Source organism: Heteronotia binoei, chromosome 8, assembly GCF_032191835.1.
Source record: "Heteronotia binoei isolate CCM8104 ecotype False Entrance Well chromosome 8, APGP_CSIRO_Hbin_v1, whole genome shotgun sequence".
NCBI classification, from domain to species: domain Eukaryota; kingdom Metazoa; phylum Chordata; class Lepidosauria; order Squamata; family Gekkonidae; genus Heteronotia; species Heteronotia binoei.
Window position 1 is genome coordinate 107365989 of NC_083230.1, and position 14390 is coordinate 107380378.

General features: G+C 45.2%; 1 protein-coding gene across 24 annotated transcripts in view; it reads right to left on the minus strand.

Moving 5' to 3' along the window:
* PLEKHA5 (pleckstrin homology domain containing A5) overlaps positions 1-14390 on the minus strand; it is a 342905-nt gene that overhangs the window by 24640 nt on the left and 303875 nt on the right. For 23 of the 24 annotated variants that reach the window (XR_009555758.1, XM_060245845.1, XM_060245858.1 and 20 more), the window contains 3 exons: positions 3219-3281; positions 519-599; positions 210-359 (listed from right to left, as the gene is read on the minus strand). Coding sequence is in view for 22 of the 24 variants with exons in the window: in XM_060245845.1 (XP_060101828.1) it covers positions 210-359; positions 519-599; positions 3219-3281 (294 nt within the window). In the remaining 2 variants the exon portion in view is untranslated. Of the gene's footprint in view, positions 1-209; positions 360-518; positions 600-3218; positions 3282-14390 lie in introns of those variants that run through there. The other variant, XR_009555759.1, reaches the window with a different exon arrangement.

Sequence of the window (14390 nt, forward strand, 5' to 3'; positions counted from 1 at the left end):
TGTTGATACAGCCCAAAATTGCATTGACTATGTTCAGCATATGTTCCTTCTCTTCCTCTCCCCTCAACAGACACCCTGTGAGTTAGGTGGGGCTGACAGAGCTCTAACTGAGAACTGCTCTGTCAGAGTCGCCACCGCACACACCACTGAGAGTCGCCACCGCACACACCACTGAGTTTTACTAGCAAAAGAAAAATGGCATTACTTACTGCAGTCGCTCGAGACACTTCTCGACAAGTGCTAAGGAGCCCGTTCTGTAAATCATCCCTCTGCAAGATGACATTTTGTATGGCGGCCGGATTCTCTGCATTCATTTCTATCTCCTGACTGGCTGATAGCAAAGCTTGCTCAAGCGTGTACTAGGGTAATAAAAAGAGTAATTTTTAATGTTCCGCATCACTGGACTGATTTTCTTTTTACTTCACTTATCAGTGTTCTGATAATGAGCATGCCAAATAACATCCATTTTTTTTTCTGGGGAGGGGGAGGGAAGGGAGTAATAAATATCATTGTCCTACTTTTTCCTTGTGCAGCTGCTGGAGCTTCTCTTCCAGGGCTTGCACCACTTTGTCTTGCTCACATAATCGGCTCAGCTTCGTCTAGCGTGGAGGAGAAGAGGGCGATAGTTGAGTGTCACGAGCAACACCGTGTGTTGCCAACCGGTACATGGTCCGTGTTCACGAAATACATTTGGGGAAGACCATAAAAGAATATGCTGACCACCAGAGCTTTTTTGTAGCAGGAACTCCTTTGCATATGAGGCCACACATCCCTGAAATAGCCAATCCTCCAAGAGCTTACGGGGCTTCTCTTACATGGCATATTGTAAGCTCTTGGAGGATTGGTTACATCAGGGGTGTGTGGCCTCATATGCAAAGGAGTTCCTGCTACAAAAAACCTTGTTGACCGCAGACTGTAATGGCTGTAATGCTAAATTATCCCCTCAGTTGGGTGTGAGAGACAGAGTAGGACAGAAACGTTGTTCTTCTCAGAAGAGCAACATGAGAGTCCGGTAGCACCTTAAACGCCAACAAGGCTTTCAGGGTATAAGCACCCTGACCTGGATAGCCCAGGCAAGCTCAATCTTGTCAGATCTTGGAAGCTAAGCAGGGTCAAGCCCGGCAAGTACTTGGATGAGAGGCCTCCTTGGAATACCAGGACTGGGAGGCAGAGGCAGGATGTATCAAGTCACTTCTCTGAACATCCTTCATGCCCCAGTAGGGGTCACCAGGATTCATCATGACTTCCAGGCATGCATGAACACACTAGGGTTGCCAAGTCCAATTCAAGACATATCTGGGGACTTTGGGGTGGAGCCAGGAGACATTGGGGACGGAGCCAGGAATAAGATTGTGACAAGCATAATTGAACTCTAAAGGGAGTTCTGGCCATCACATTTAATGGGACTGCACATCTTTTAAATGCCTTCCCTCCATAGGAAATAAGAATAGGGACACCTTCTTTGGGGGCTAATAGAATTGGACTCCCTGGTCCACTTCTTTTGAATCTTGGAAGGTATTTTGGGGAGAGGCACTGGATGCTATGCTGCAAATTTGGTGGCTCTACCTCAAAATACAGGCCCCCCAGAGTCCAGATACCCATGGATCAATTCCCCATTATACCCTATGGGAATCAGTCTCCACAGGGAATAATGAAGTGACCAGCAGACATCCCCTCCCCCTCACTTTCTGTTGACCCTGAAGCGAGGGGAGGACCTCCAAACCAGGGGATCCTCTGCCCCCACCTGGGGATTGGCAACCCTAGCACACACACTGCAAAAAACACCCAAAATAATTTTTTAAAAAGGCTTTCAGAGCGTCCTCTGTCAGACTCCAAACTGATACATGATGAAAGGCACTTTGATTCTCAAAGGCTGATGCCCTGGAAATTCTGTTGGTTTTTTAGGTGCTACTGGATTCTAAGATTACTCTTTTACTGCAGACCAGCAAAGCTACCTACCTGAAACTATCTCCTGAGAAGACTTACTGGATATCCTTTCTGCTTGATCCAGTAAGGCTGGGGGGGTCTGCCCTACTATAAAACAGGGACAGGGGCTCACATTCAATGCGTAATCTCTCAGGTGGGTGCAGGAAAGGTGAGGCTACAGCACACAGAAAGTGCCAGGCGTCTATGTCCACGTTCAACTTAGAGATGCAGAAATTGCACCCCCCACTGTGTGTGATGTGGCCATGCATATTTATTTCACAGAATTTGTCCTGCTAACACATGCATCAGAAGACGCTGATGGCAATACAACGAACATGGTTTCGTGTTGAAATATTTGGCTGAATGTTTCCTCCACCCCATCAATGTGGTGGCCACTGCCTGGTGCCCCCTACCCTCCCTCCGCCGCACATGTGTGTACTCCCTCCCGAAGCTCACCACAATGAGGCCAGGCTCCACCAGCTTCATGGCAGCCGAACGTTTTTTGAAGCCAGCGCAGGAGGAGACTTCTCCTCCCTCCTTTCTGGAACCGGAAGTGAGGGTGAGCAAAGCCTCCTCCAGCGCTAGCATCAAAAAATGCCCAGTTGCCTCAAAGCCAGTTGCAGTGAGTTGGGGGGGGGGGGAGGGAAGTGCGGTGGAAGGGAGGGGGCTGGTGGCAGCGGCAGGGGGAGAGAGGTAAACTAGGTGGTTGTCTTGGGTACTGGGGGGAGCCCCATCCGGCACCCCCTCCTAGGCAACCGCCTAGTTTGCCTAGTGGGCCAACTGCCCCTAATGGTGGCCTAATTTGCAATAGCTGATTTTGAGAGCTAAGAGAATGGGTCACTTTGTCTAGCATAGACTGTGTTCCCTCTGGGTTATAACTCTCTTTGTATTGTACAACAGTGTTCTTGATGGCCGGGGTAGGATGACCTAGACACTGGAAATATCTGAAAAAGAACGAAGAGTAATCCCAATCTTCCTAAAGTGCTAAATTTTGTGTGCTGCTGGTAAACAAAGTACAAGATGGTCAACAACAACAAAATCAAGTATTTTGCTTTTATATGGCAAGCCGCTTTAACCATAATGACATTGTCTCTGAGCTTGCAGAGGTTGACACAGTAAATTTTAGATAGTCTTTCCAACAGAGACAATTCTTAACTGTTTCAGAAAGTCAGAGAGAAAAACTAAGATCCAGATGGCATACTCCTGTTTCTACACGGGTAAAACATGTCTGCTGAAATCAGAACAGCCCACAAGCATACCATTCTGGCACACAGCCGGCTTACACTACTTACATCAATATCCAATTCTTCCGATCTGTATTTGTACAAAGTACCCCGACATTCATCTTGTGACAGCTATAATGAGGAAGAACACAACCATCAAACAAATTCTCCGGAATCACGCAGAACACTGTTCATCCTAAAGTTAACATTTAATTAAGCATAAATTACTTCCAATTGAATGTTAAGCACATAATAGGCCTGGGTACGTTTAATCAGCACACACCACGTCAATCCTGCTTCCTAACAGAATGCCGAATATGGATGTCAGAAGGCGGAAAAGAATACAGACGTGGCCTGTACTCTTGCTATTAAAATTTCATCAAAGCTGAGGCTGGCATTACTTCCATTTGAGATATTCAAAATTCTTCCCTCCGAATGGATTCTTGAATTTTGACAACAGTCCAATTAGACTATCAAGACATCCAATTAAAGGAGTGGATAAAACCTGGATCGTCATCTGACTTACTTTATATAATGCCATTAAAGAAGAAGGAATAAATTCCAAGGTGAGAATTTTCCGTGTGGAACCCCCAATTCTGCTTTTACCTCATCTACCACCCCAGAAACTAAAAACACTTTCTTGCTAAAGACTTAACAATTCTGAAAACCACAAATGCACGCTCCTACAGCATGCAAGTTTAGTTATTCCACTACAACTCTCTCAGCTTTCTTTTCTGAAAACAAGGTTTCCCAACACACGTAGGGCTCTTTTTCTAGCAGGAGCTCCTCTGCATATTAGGCCACGCCCCCTGATGTAACCAATCCTCCTGGAGCTTACAGTAGGCACTGTACTAAGAGCCCTCTAAGCTCTTGGAGGATTGGCTACATCAGGGGGGCGTGGCCTAATATACAGAGGAGCTCCTGCTAGAAAAAGAGCCCGATCTGCACTACTGTTCCTTTATGCAAACAGTCAGGGTGATGCACAGTTTAAGTCCATGTGTGCAGGAATTTGAATAAAGGGTAAGTAACATTCACACAAGAGTATGCTGATGAGAGAGGCTGTAGGGAAGGGAAACCAGATAATTCAAACAGTGAATGATTAAAGGTTGCTTCCCCTCATCCCCCTCAGGTTGGAAAAAATACAACCGGATACCTAAAAGCTAGGCACCTGAGATTCTCTAATCCGATTGTCCACAATATATCCCCACTGTTAACTGCAGTCACTAACTGCTTCTCTGTCAAGGTTAGAACTGCCATTCTATTTGGCGGTTTAATGTAAACGTCCACTTGCAGTCTTGAAGACAAGAAAATACCAAGAACATTAGCTTATTTTACCGCCACCTTCTTTTACATTACTGGCTGGGCACTTAAAAAAAAAATCTGATTGGGTTTATACAGATGTCCATTTGAGCTTATTAATTTCCCTGTACACTAACAAATCAGACACTGGACCCCTTACAACATCCTCCCCCATCTTTTAAGCATGGTTAGGAGATCGAGAGCCTGCTGTAGAATTGCACACTCTTGTCCTCTCCCCAGCCGTGGTTTGCTTTAACCATGATGATCAAGATTCAAAGTCCAGCAGCAACCAATGAGATTTCCAGGTAAGCTTCCGAAAGTCAAAGCTGCCTTTGTTGGATACTTGACGAATGGAGCTTTGACTCTCGAAAGCTTAGGCTGCTGGATTTGAATCTTGCTCTTCTGCGTGAAACTTTAACCATGATGTAGCATAAGGGCTAAAAATGACTGTTTAGGTAACCGTATTGTGAAAAAACCACCACCACCACCACCGCCCAGGACTTGCGAACCACAATTGCGAGAAAATCTATTGAGCGTTAAGCTACGATCAGAGCCAATGAAGACACGACACTACACCACGGTGAAAGCAAACACGAGGAGGGGAGGCAGGGAGGCGAATAAAACCTGGCAAGACCATGGCATGCTCCTACTCCCAAAACCATGGTTACGAAATTGGGAATGCTGCATCTGCTCTGGCTACGGAGACAAGCATTTGACGCTTCACTGGCATTAAGGCGTATTTATTCAACGCTTAAGCTCCTTTCCACCTTCACAGGCATGCGCAGAGAAAGGCTTCTCTCTGGTTTTAAGGGGAGGACTTCAAATGTGAGGATGAGGCAGAGTCAGCCATACAAGCATTCCAACCACAGAATCCGATCTCCAGAATATATATATTTTAAAGTGTCTCGTTTCAAGGTGCGGCCTCATGCAAATGCACCAGGGTGGCAATCCGAAAATATGAGCGGTGTATTAAAGCCACATTGAGTAACCTTTCGTTGAAATGAACATTGAATGGAAAATGAACACCGGAGGGTGAAAAAGCCACAGCACCTTTGCACGTCATGAAGGTTGCACGTTTTTTAATTTGGTACGGTCTAGAGAGTTTGGTATCTAAGCTGGGCTTGCTCGGGTTTTTTTTAAAACCCCACTTGAATCTTTATTACAGATTCCATCTTGGTAGGAGAAAGAATTGAAGAATGGAAATATCTTTTTTTTTTTAAAGAAAAAATAGATGCTCAAACATGGCCAACGTAAACCCGACCCAGGTCACAACAGTAAGAAGACAAGTAAATGCATTTATTTTAAAGCATTTCAACATGAATGTGTACATCAGGGGTCCCCAATCTTTTTGAGCCTGTGGGCACCTTTGGAATTCTGACACGGGGTGGGGGTGGAAGCTGCCACAAAATGGCTGGCACAGGAGGCGAAGCCAGCCACAAAATGGCTGCCACAGCATAGATCCTTGTGCTGGGAGGCACTGCTGCAAAAACAATGTTTTAAAAAACTGAACAGCTAATCAAATCTCCATGGGCCGATCAGAAACCTTGCTTGGCAAAAGCCCCACCTGGCCCTACCCGCTTTCTAAAAATATCTGGTGGGTACAAGGAAAGGTGTCAGTAGGCAATCTGGGGACCCCTGGTGTACATTCTTTAAGATGCTTAAGTGCCCAGATCAGACTTTTAATGGGGACTGAAACAATGCTGAAATTTTCCCCAAATGGCTTGCTTTTAAACCTAAATTAGACCTCAACCCACCCCAGCATTCCACCTGCCTTCCTCAGATGATGATACATGGTATGTTTATTTTTAAAAAATGGTGGTTAAGTTTTAAAAATTGATATGCCCTGCCCAACCTTTTCTTCAGTGGCGTAGCTCCAAAGAGGATGGCGCTACATAATTAGGACTGCAGAAGCCATCGTCTAAAACTGAGAAGATGCCTAGGGTCACATAACGCTACTATTTTTGCCAACACCGTGGACTGAAAAAAGCAATGCATATATAGAAGACTGTAAAGGTGCCAAGAACTAATCAAAGGTCTAAGAGGCAATCATCTATCTTGGTAGTTTTCAAACTGCGTTCTGCGCAAGTCTGGGTGGGGTTTCTTGGAAGGTTACCAGGGATGCTTTAGATGGAAGATCAATAATGGCAGACGTGCTTGCCTGAACGAGCCCACGACAGCTGGCCTGACTCTACTGATTTTTCTTGTCATGCAGAGCGCAGCGTGCTTCGGGATGTACTCACACCTCACCTGTAACTGGGTGCACATCTAAAATAGACAAGGACCCAACAAGGCCCAGCCAGGTTGACCTACAATTTGTCCCAGAATCCTCTGTAACGAGCAAGGACTGCCCAAAGATGGAAAACCAGGAGCAACTGATCTATTTTAGCAGAAAGACCACACCGTCTCTTCCACATGTACCCACTGGACACCTTCAAAGGACAATCAGGGCTACTCACGGCTTTTTTTGTAGCAAGAACTCCTTTGCATATTAGGCCACACACTCCTGATGTAGCCAATCCTCCAAGAACTTACAGGGCTCTTCATACAGGACCTATTGTATATCCTTGACCAAAGAACGGTACACTCCTTCTATCTGGGATGGTCGTCCTTTTCCACCGAGCACGCAGGTTCAGGAGGGATGCACGTGGAGTGGTGAGGGAGGTAGGGGACACCCGCCTAGCCAGCCAGATCAGCCAAATCAACCCTGGCGATCAATGGGGTGACAGATGTCACAGCCAGATCACCCTCACGTACAGGGCCTATTGTAAGCTCCAGGAGGATTGGCTGCATCAGGGGTGGGTGGCCTAATATGGAAAGGAGCTCCTGCTACCAAGAAAGCCCTGCTACTGCTGTAACTACAATTAGCTGCCAAACTGTTTGAAAGCCTGCAAGACAGTTTGTCAAAGACTGTCGGGGATGACTGAGGGATCAAGGAGAAAGCGCTCAGACATATAGGACTTTGACCGAAAGACAGGGGGGTGAAGGCTTCCATCCTTTTAACCTCCAAAGGTGCAGGCAGCAGGAGAAACGGTGCATTTCAAACTGTATTTGAGAGAAAATGCCGATAATTCAGTTCAAAAGTCTGTCTGAAGAAGTGAGCAGTGACTCCCAACAGCACACCCCTTCCACAAATGTTGTCAGTCCTTAAGGGGCTCCTGGAGTCTTGCTCTCTTCTACTAATTCAGTTCAATGTTGGCTTTTTCAATTTAAGCTGATGACTCAGAAGGAGCGGTGCCACTCAGTGCCCTACAGACACCACTGCCTACCCAAACTTGCGCTGCAATACAAGAGCCTCCATCTCTGATGTAGCTGTATACAAGAAGACTGCAGATTTATACTCCGCCCTTCTCTCTGAATCAGAGACTCAGAGTGGCTTACAATCGCCTATATCTTCTCCTCCCACAACAGACACCCTGTGAGGTGGGTGGGGCTGAGAGGGCTCTCACAGCAGCTGCCCTTTCAAGGACAACTCTGAGAGAGCTATGGCCAACTCAAGGCCATTCCAGCAGCTGTAAGTGGAGGAGTGGGGAATCAAACCCGGTTCTCCCAGATAAGAGTCCACGCACTTAACCACTACACCAAACTGGCTCTCCCAGGTGCTCCAGAAACAGAATTTTAGCCATGAGGATGTTCTGAACTCCAGCGCTATAACTGTCTTTGCACCTGCATGGATCTTTGTACCCAATACATATACACATGTGTTTCCAAAACAGGTTAGGGGCTGCAGGTAGCCACAATGGTCCAAGAAAAAATCCAGTAAGAAAAGTGACGTTAGGGTGTTAGGAGTCCCCTGCCCTTAGAATTTGTCTTTTAAATTTTTGGGAAAATTTTAGGATTCCAGAGTCAAAGAGGGAGTTGATATCTTTGTTGCTGACTGCTGCAAAGTATGCAATAGCATCGAATTAGAGGCAGAAATCATCTCCTTCACTGGCTGTTTGGTTAGGCAAATGCTGGAAATATTTCATTTCAGACAAAATCACATACAACATTGCTGGGAAGATGAGACCCTGCCACAGCTCAACTCTTTTAGTCAAACGGACGCCTTTTCTGGAATATTTTTCATCTGGCAATTTTGGATCAGATGCGCATAGTCTACTGGCTTGGCACTAATATGTATTGTGATTTTAATGTTGGTTTTTGATATTCTGTATGCCAAGTTTGGCTTTGATGGTATTTCTGAATCTGATTTTTAAAATAAAATTGTTAAAAGTTTTTTTAAAAAGTGATGTAATACTTTTTTTTTGAGAGCAACCAAAAACAACTGAACAGTGCAAGCTTTCAGGTTCATCAGATCTCTTTAGCAGGATGGATGTTAAACCAAAAAGGGGGAGGGCAGCGGTTAAAAAAATGTTTCAGGCCACGATCCTAAGGATTCTTGTTTGTATCCCATGTAGCTTGTAGGTCCGGATAAACAAAACATTGCTGGGTGAAGCTGGTGCCTTTGGTCTTCTGAGAAGGGAAAATGGACGTGCCCAGTTGAAAAATGTAAAAACCAGTCGTAGATCAAAGACTTTTGGAGACTTGAATAATTGCATATTGTTATTTGGCTGGCTTTAATAATAAGCATCATATGCTTTTGATTTTGGATGCATGTTTGGAGTGGAGTTTAAGCTTCAAGAACTCAAAAAACCGATGGAAGTCAGTGGCCACTGGAAGTGTTTGAGCAACTTCAAGGGACAGCCAGTTTGGTATAGTGGTTCTGAGTGGCTGACTGTAATCTGGAGAACTGGGTTTCATTCCCCACTCCTTCACATATAGCATGGGTGACCTTGGGCCAGTCACAGTTCTCTCAGCCCCATCTACCTCACAGGTATCTGTTGTGGGGAGAGAAAGGGAAGGTGATGGTAAGCCACTTCGAGACTCCTTCTGGTAGTGAAGGGCAGGGTATAAAACATCCTGCTTCTCTTCTTCACAACAGTGGTTAAGTGCATGGACTCTTATCTGGGAGAACCGGGTTTGATTCCCCACTCCTCCACTTGCAGTTGCTGGAATGGCCTTGGGTCAGCCATAGCTCTCGCAGTGCTTGTCCTTGAAAAGGCAGCTTCTGGGAGAGCCTTCTCAGCCCCACCCACCTCACAGGGTGTCTGTTGTGGGGGAGGAAGACAAAGGAGATTGTGAGCTGCTCTGAGACTCTAAGATTCAGAGTGGAGGGCGGGATATAAATCCAATGTCATCGTCTTCTTCATCTCTGGGTGTGGACTGTGTGGAAAGCCTCAAGTCGTTGCAAATATGGAGCAGCAACATCCGTCTTGTCCAGCTACATGCATCTCATCACACCCCAATCTGAAATGGCATACAGACTCTAATAGGAAGACTGTGGGATTAACTGGCTGGCTTTGAATAAGTTCAGCTGTCCTTCTCACTAGCTCACCATCTTCTTATCCAGCAACAACAGATGTGGGGAGCTAACTTGCTAAGCAACTACCAAAACACACACTCTTTTTTGAGCTTCTTTCATGAAATGTTTTGATTGGTCAGTGAAAGAAGACACAGTGAAAAATGGGTAGTGAAAAACAGAAAATATAGGATGGATAGAGGAAGAGCCCATCATCTCTTTCACAGAATTTTAGTGTCATAACTAGATTTTTAAAATGTATTTTCCTTTCACAGGTACAACATTTTAAAAAAATCAACAGAAATATATCAGAAATATAGTTCTTTTGGGGTTTAGAAGTCTCCAAAGTGAAATCTGATGGACAAGTCCCAAAGAGCCCGTGTGGCACAGTAGTTAAGAGTGCCAGACTAGAATCTGGAAGACACAGGTTTGAATCCCCACTCATATAATGGAAGCTCTCCGAGTGACCTCAGGCCAGCCACATGCTCTCAGCCTAACCAACCTCACAGGGTTGTTGGGAGTATAAAATGAAGGAGCAAAGAATGATGCAAGCTGCGTTTCATCCTAACTGGGGAGAAAGGTGGGATATGAATGTATTAAATAAATAGTAGCGGTCCTTTATCCTTGAAGAATTGTATGGTCCTATCTGGGAGGGTCGCCCCCTCTCACTGAGCTTGGAGCTTTGGGAGGGATGCGTATGGACTGGCAAGGGAGGAAGGGGACACCTGCCTTGTTACCCAGATCTGATCAATCATGGCAATCAATGGGGTGACTGATGTCACAATCAGATCGTTCTCACATGGCTTCTCAGCCTTTTGGCTAAGATCAAGCACAGTGTAGTGGCTGTCTGTGAGGTCTGGGGGCTCTAGCTTGTTTCCCCAGACCCAAGTAGTTGTGGGATCACCAAGGCTATTTTTGTAGCAGGACCTCCTTTGCATATTAAGCCAACACCCCTGATGTAGCCAATCCTCCTGGAGCTTATAGTAGGCCCTGTACTAAGAGCCCTGTAAGCTCTTGGAGGACTGGCTACATCACGGGTATGTGGCCTAATATGCAAAGGAGTTCCTGCTACAAAAAAAAGCCCTGGTCATGACTACTCATATTGAGTTCACCATCAGGCTTGAGCTTCCATGCATCATATGGTATTCCCAATGGTTGCCTGCAGATTTATTTTTTAGTTTTGCAGTGCCACCCAAAGAAACATCTTGAATTCATAAATGAAGTTTTTAAATGCCCTCCTGCACCAATCAATAAGAGCATCAAAACTTCCTAAACCAAAAGCAAGCTTTGGGCCTGCAAAGACGGAGGTATTATGTGTGGACAGATGGAAGGAAAAAGAACTTTTCGTTAATATAAGACACCAGCTGGTCTGAGTGTAGACCTGCCCTTCACACCAGTTTCCATTTCTTTCTTCAGCTGTCACTGTGAATGATTCGTAAGGTATTTCCAGCTATTTTAAATCAGATGGGAATGTTTCAGAATAAGGGTTGGTGAGTCAGGGTGGAGTTTTATGAACTGGAAAAGGCCAGAGATATCCTTCTCCAAATTAGCATTTACATATTCTATTAAATGAAGAAGGTATGGTAGAAGCCACTTTCCTTACAATCTGATTTTTTTTTGGGGGGGGGGGGGTGGGAGGGGAGAAAGAGAATGTGTTTTGTCGAGTAACAACTGATTCGTGGTGACCTAGGGTTGCCAACCTCCAGGTGGTAGATAGAGATCTCCTGGGATTACAACTGATGTCCAAGAAAGAGACTGGTTCAACTGGAGAAAATGGCTGCTTGCGAAGGTGGACTCTGTGGTCTTTTTGGCCCTGGCCCCAACCTGGTGGGATCAGCTCCCTATGGAGATTCAGGCCCTACTGGATTTACTACCATTCTGTAGAGCCTGCAAAACGGAACTGTTCCGCCAGGCTTTTGGCTGATGCAGGCAGGCGTCCTTACCTTATTGCTAACATCATTTAGCAGACCTTCCTACTCAGACTGCTAGATATCGGGCCTGCAACTATGACATCTATGACACCTAGGATACCTGTATTGTAACCTATAACACACGCTGTACCATTCATGCTGCATAATTTGATTGTTTGTTGATTGTTTTATGATTTTATTGTTGGCGTTTACTGTTCCATTGTTTTATCGTGCTTGTGATCCGCCCTGAGCCCATTACGGGGAAGGGCAGACTAAATAAATAAAAATTATGCCTCACTGAAGTACCTCCTCTCCCCAAAACCAACCCTCCTCAGGCGCCACCCCCAAAATCTCCAGGTATTTCCCAACCTGGATCTGGTAACCCTATTGGGCATTCTAGAAAAGAGGGGGCAGAGATAGCTTGCTGTTGTCCTCCTCTATGTAGCACACACACAAAAAGTTGCAAGAACTCCCCCACACACACCAGTGCTGTCATGCAAATGCATGCCCCTCAAAAGATTTGCTGGAAAGTATTAAGCAAAGCAGTTTCATCCCCTCCCAAACTGAATCAACCATGGGGCTAACCTAGTGTACATGATGAAACGTAATTCTATTCCTTTGATCCTGATGAAAAGCCAGACACAAATAATCAAATAGCTACACAAAACGACCAAAAGCTCTCTCTATCTATGTAAAGGGCATTTTATGTTTCTTGTTCCAACTTACACAACTCTTCTTAGAGATTTTATTTTCCCTTGGCAAAGAAGATGGGAAACAAATTTGGCTGGAACCGACTGATGCATTTCCTAGTCTCAGCCAAGCGACAGCCAAGGAACCCAATATGTTTTTTTCTTCATTTTGAGAAGATTTCATGCTGTTTCTCTCTCTCCCCCACCCCCGAACTTATGCAAAAAACAATTTGTGATGGGAAGGACAAGAGGAGGGAAAAGAATGTTAACTTAAAAAGTTAACAAAGCACATGTTTGAGCAAAATTCGTGAAGGCACAGAGCACGCTTCCTACTTGGATGAGGCACTGCACTGTTCTCTCTGCTGTGCAATTCTGAAGCCGCTCTTGGCAGGACCACCAAGTCTTCAGAGCCTTTAACAGCTGCTTAGCGGGCAAACCGTTGGCGGGCGCAGCTTCTCCCACTGTAGCTGCGATGACCGAAGCTGCCTCTGCCAACGTTTGTATCCTGTGGTCATTGAAGGATAAAAAAAGACCATTCACCAAGGCTGAGAGTCGGCAACTTAATGCAGTAGTCAAGGCTACTTGTTGTTGGGAGCCACAGCACCGGAGCCTATAACATATGGATGCAGTGGTTTGGATCTCATGTTTTCGTGGGTGAAAGAAGGGAGGATGATTTTTGTCAGTTCCCCTAGTGGGAGAGCTCTGATTCTCCCCCCCCCCCCGCCCAGGTACTCCTGGGGTCCTCTGTCCCCCAAAAGCAGCATTTTTGGGGGGTCGTTGGGGGCTGATGCAGGAGGAAAGAATTGTTGAATATTGCCCCTCCAATGCCGATAGAATTCTAGGAATGATCCAACCCACTGCTATTATGAAAAATCAGATTATTTGATAATACGGTCGTATCTGTTGGTATCTGCGTGATACTTCGCCAGTGGCATTCTAGTCACATGGATGTTATATTTCCATTCAGCATATTTCCCCTCAGAACATTTTCATCATGACTTGATACTGACTTTGCTTGCTGTGACTTTTGGAACACGCTGCCCTTAGGATCTAGAGCAGGGGTGGCCAATCTTGCTTAACGTAAGAGCCACATAGAATAAACATCAGATGTTTGAGAGCTGCAAGACATGAACATCAGATATTTGAGATCCACAAGATGGAAAGGAAAGGAAAGGAAAGGAAAGGAAAGGAAAGGAAAGGAAAGGAAAGGAAAGGAAAGGAAAGGAAAGGAAAGGAAAGGAAAGGAAAGGAAAGGAAAGGAAAGGAAAGGAAAGGAAATAGATAGGGGAGGGAGATGTAGAAAGAAAGCAACTTTAAATGCATTCTCCAAGCCTCCAGCTGGCTTGGCTTGGAGAAGTAACTTAAAGAGAGAAAAGCCTTTTCCAAGCCAGCCAGTGGGGTGGTTGGGGCTTCAAGGGCCACACAAAGAGCTACATGTGTCTCCCGAGCCGCAGTTTGGCCACCCCTGAGCTAGAGGCCCCGGATCAAAATTTATTCAATCCTTTTAAACTCCCAAGGGCTTTAAAAAGGGGGGAAATAAATAAATAAAGCTGTCTAAGAACCTACACCAATTAGTAACTCCATACCTAAAATGAGAAGCTGCCAGAAATGACAAGGTAAACACGGCTGGCATGCTTTTATGTTAAGCCAAAATAAAGACGTTTCAAGGTAGGGTGGGGTGAATGAATTGCATCAATCCATGCTAAGACACATGTTGGAAGCTTGTTGGCATTTTTTTTAAAAAAACAAACAAATCGACTGGATTCTCCCTGCGGACAATAGCAGCTTGCCAAATAGTCCAGAACAGAAAAATTTATCCAAAAGGAGTACACTCAATAGTCAATGACAAGTAACGTTCAGCAAAGCCATGCTAACGACATTGCAGCGTTTTTATAAAGCACGGATGACTTGTGGTTTTTCCAAAACAAATAGGAGGAACACTGATGTTATGGGTAAACTGGAGGGGTGGGGACAACCAAAACTGTCACTGAGAGGGGGGAAAAATTTG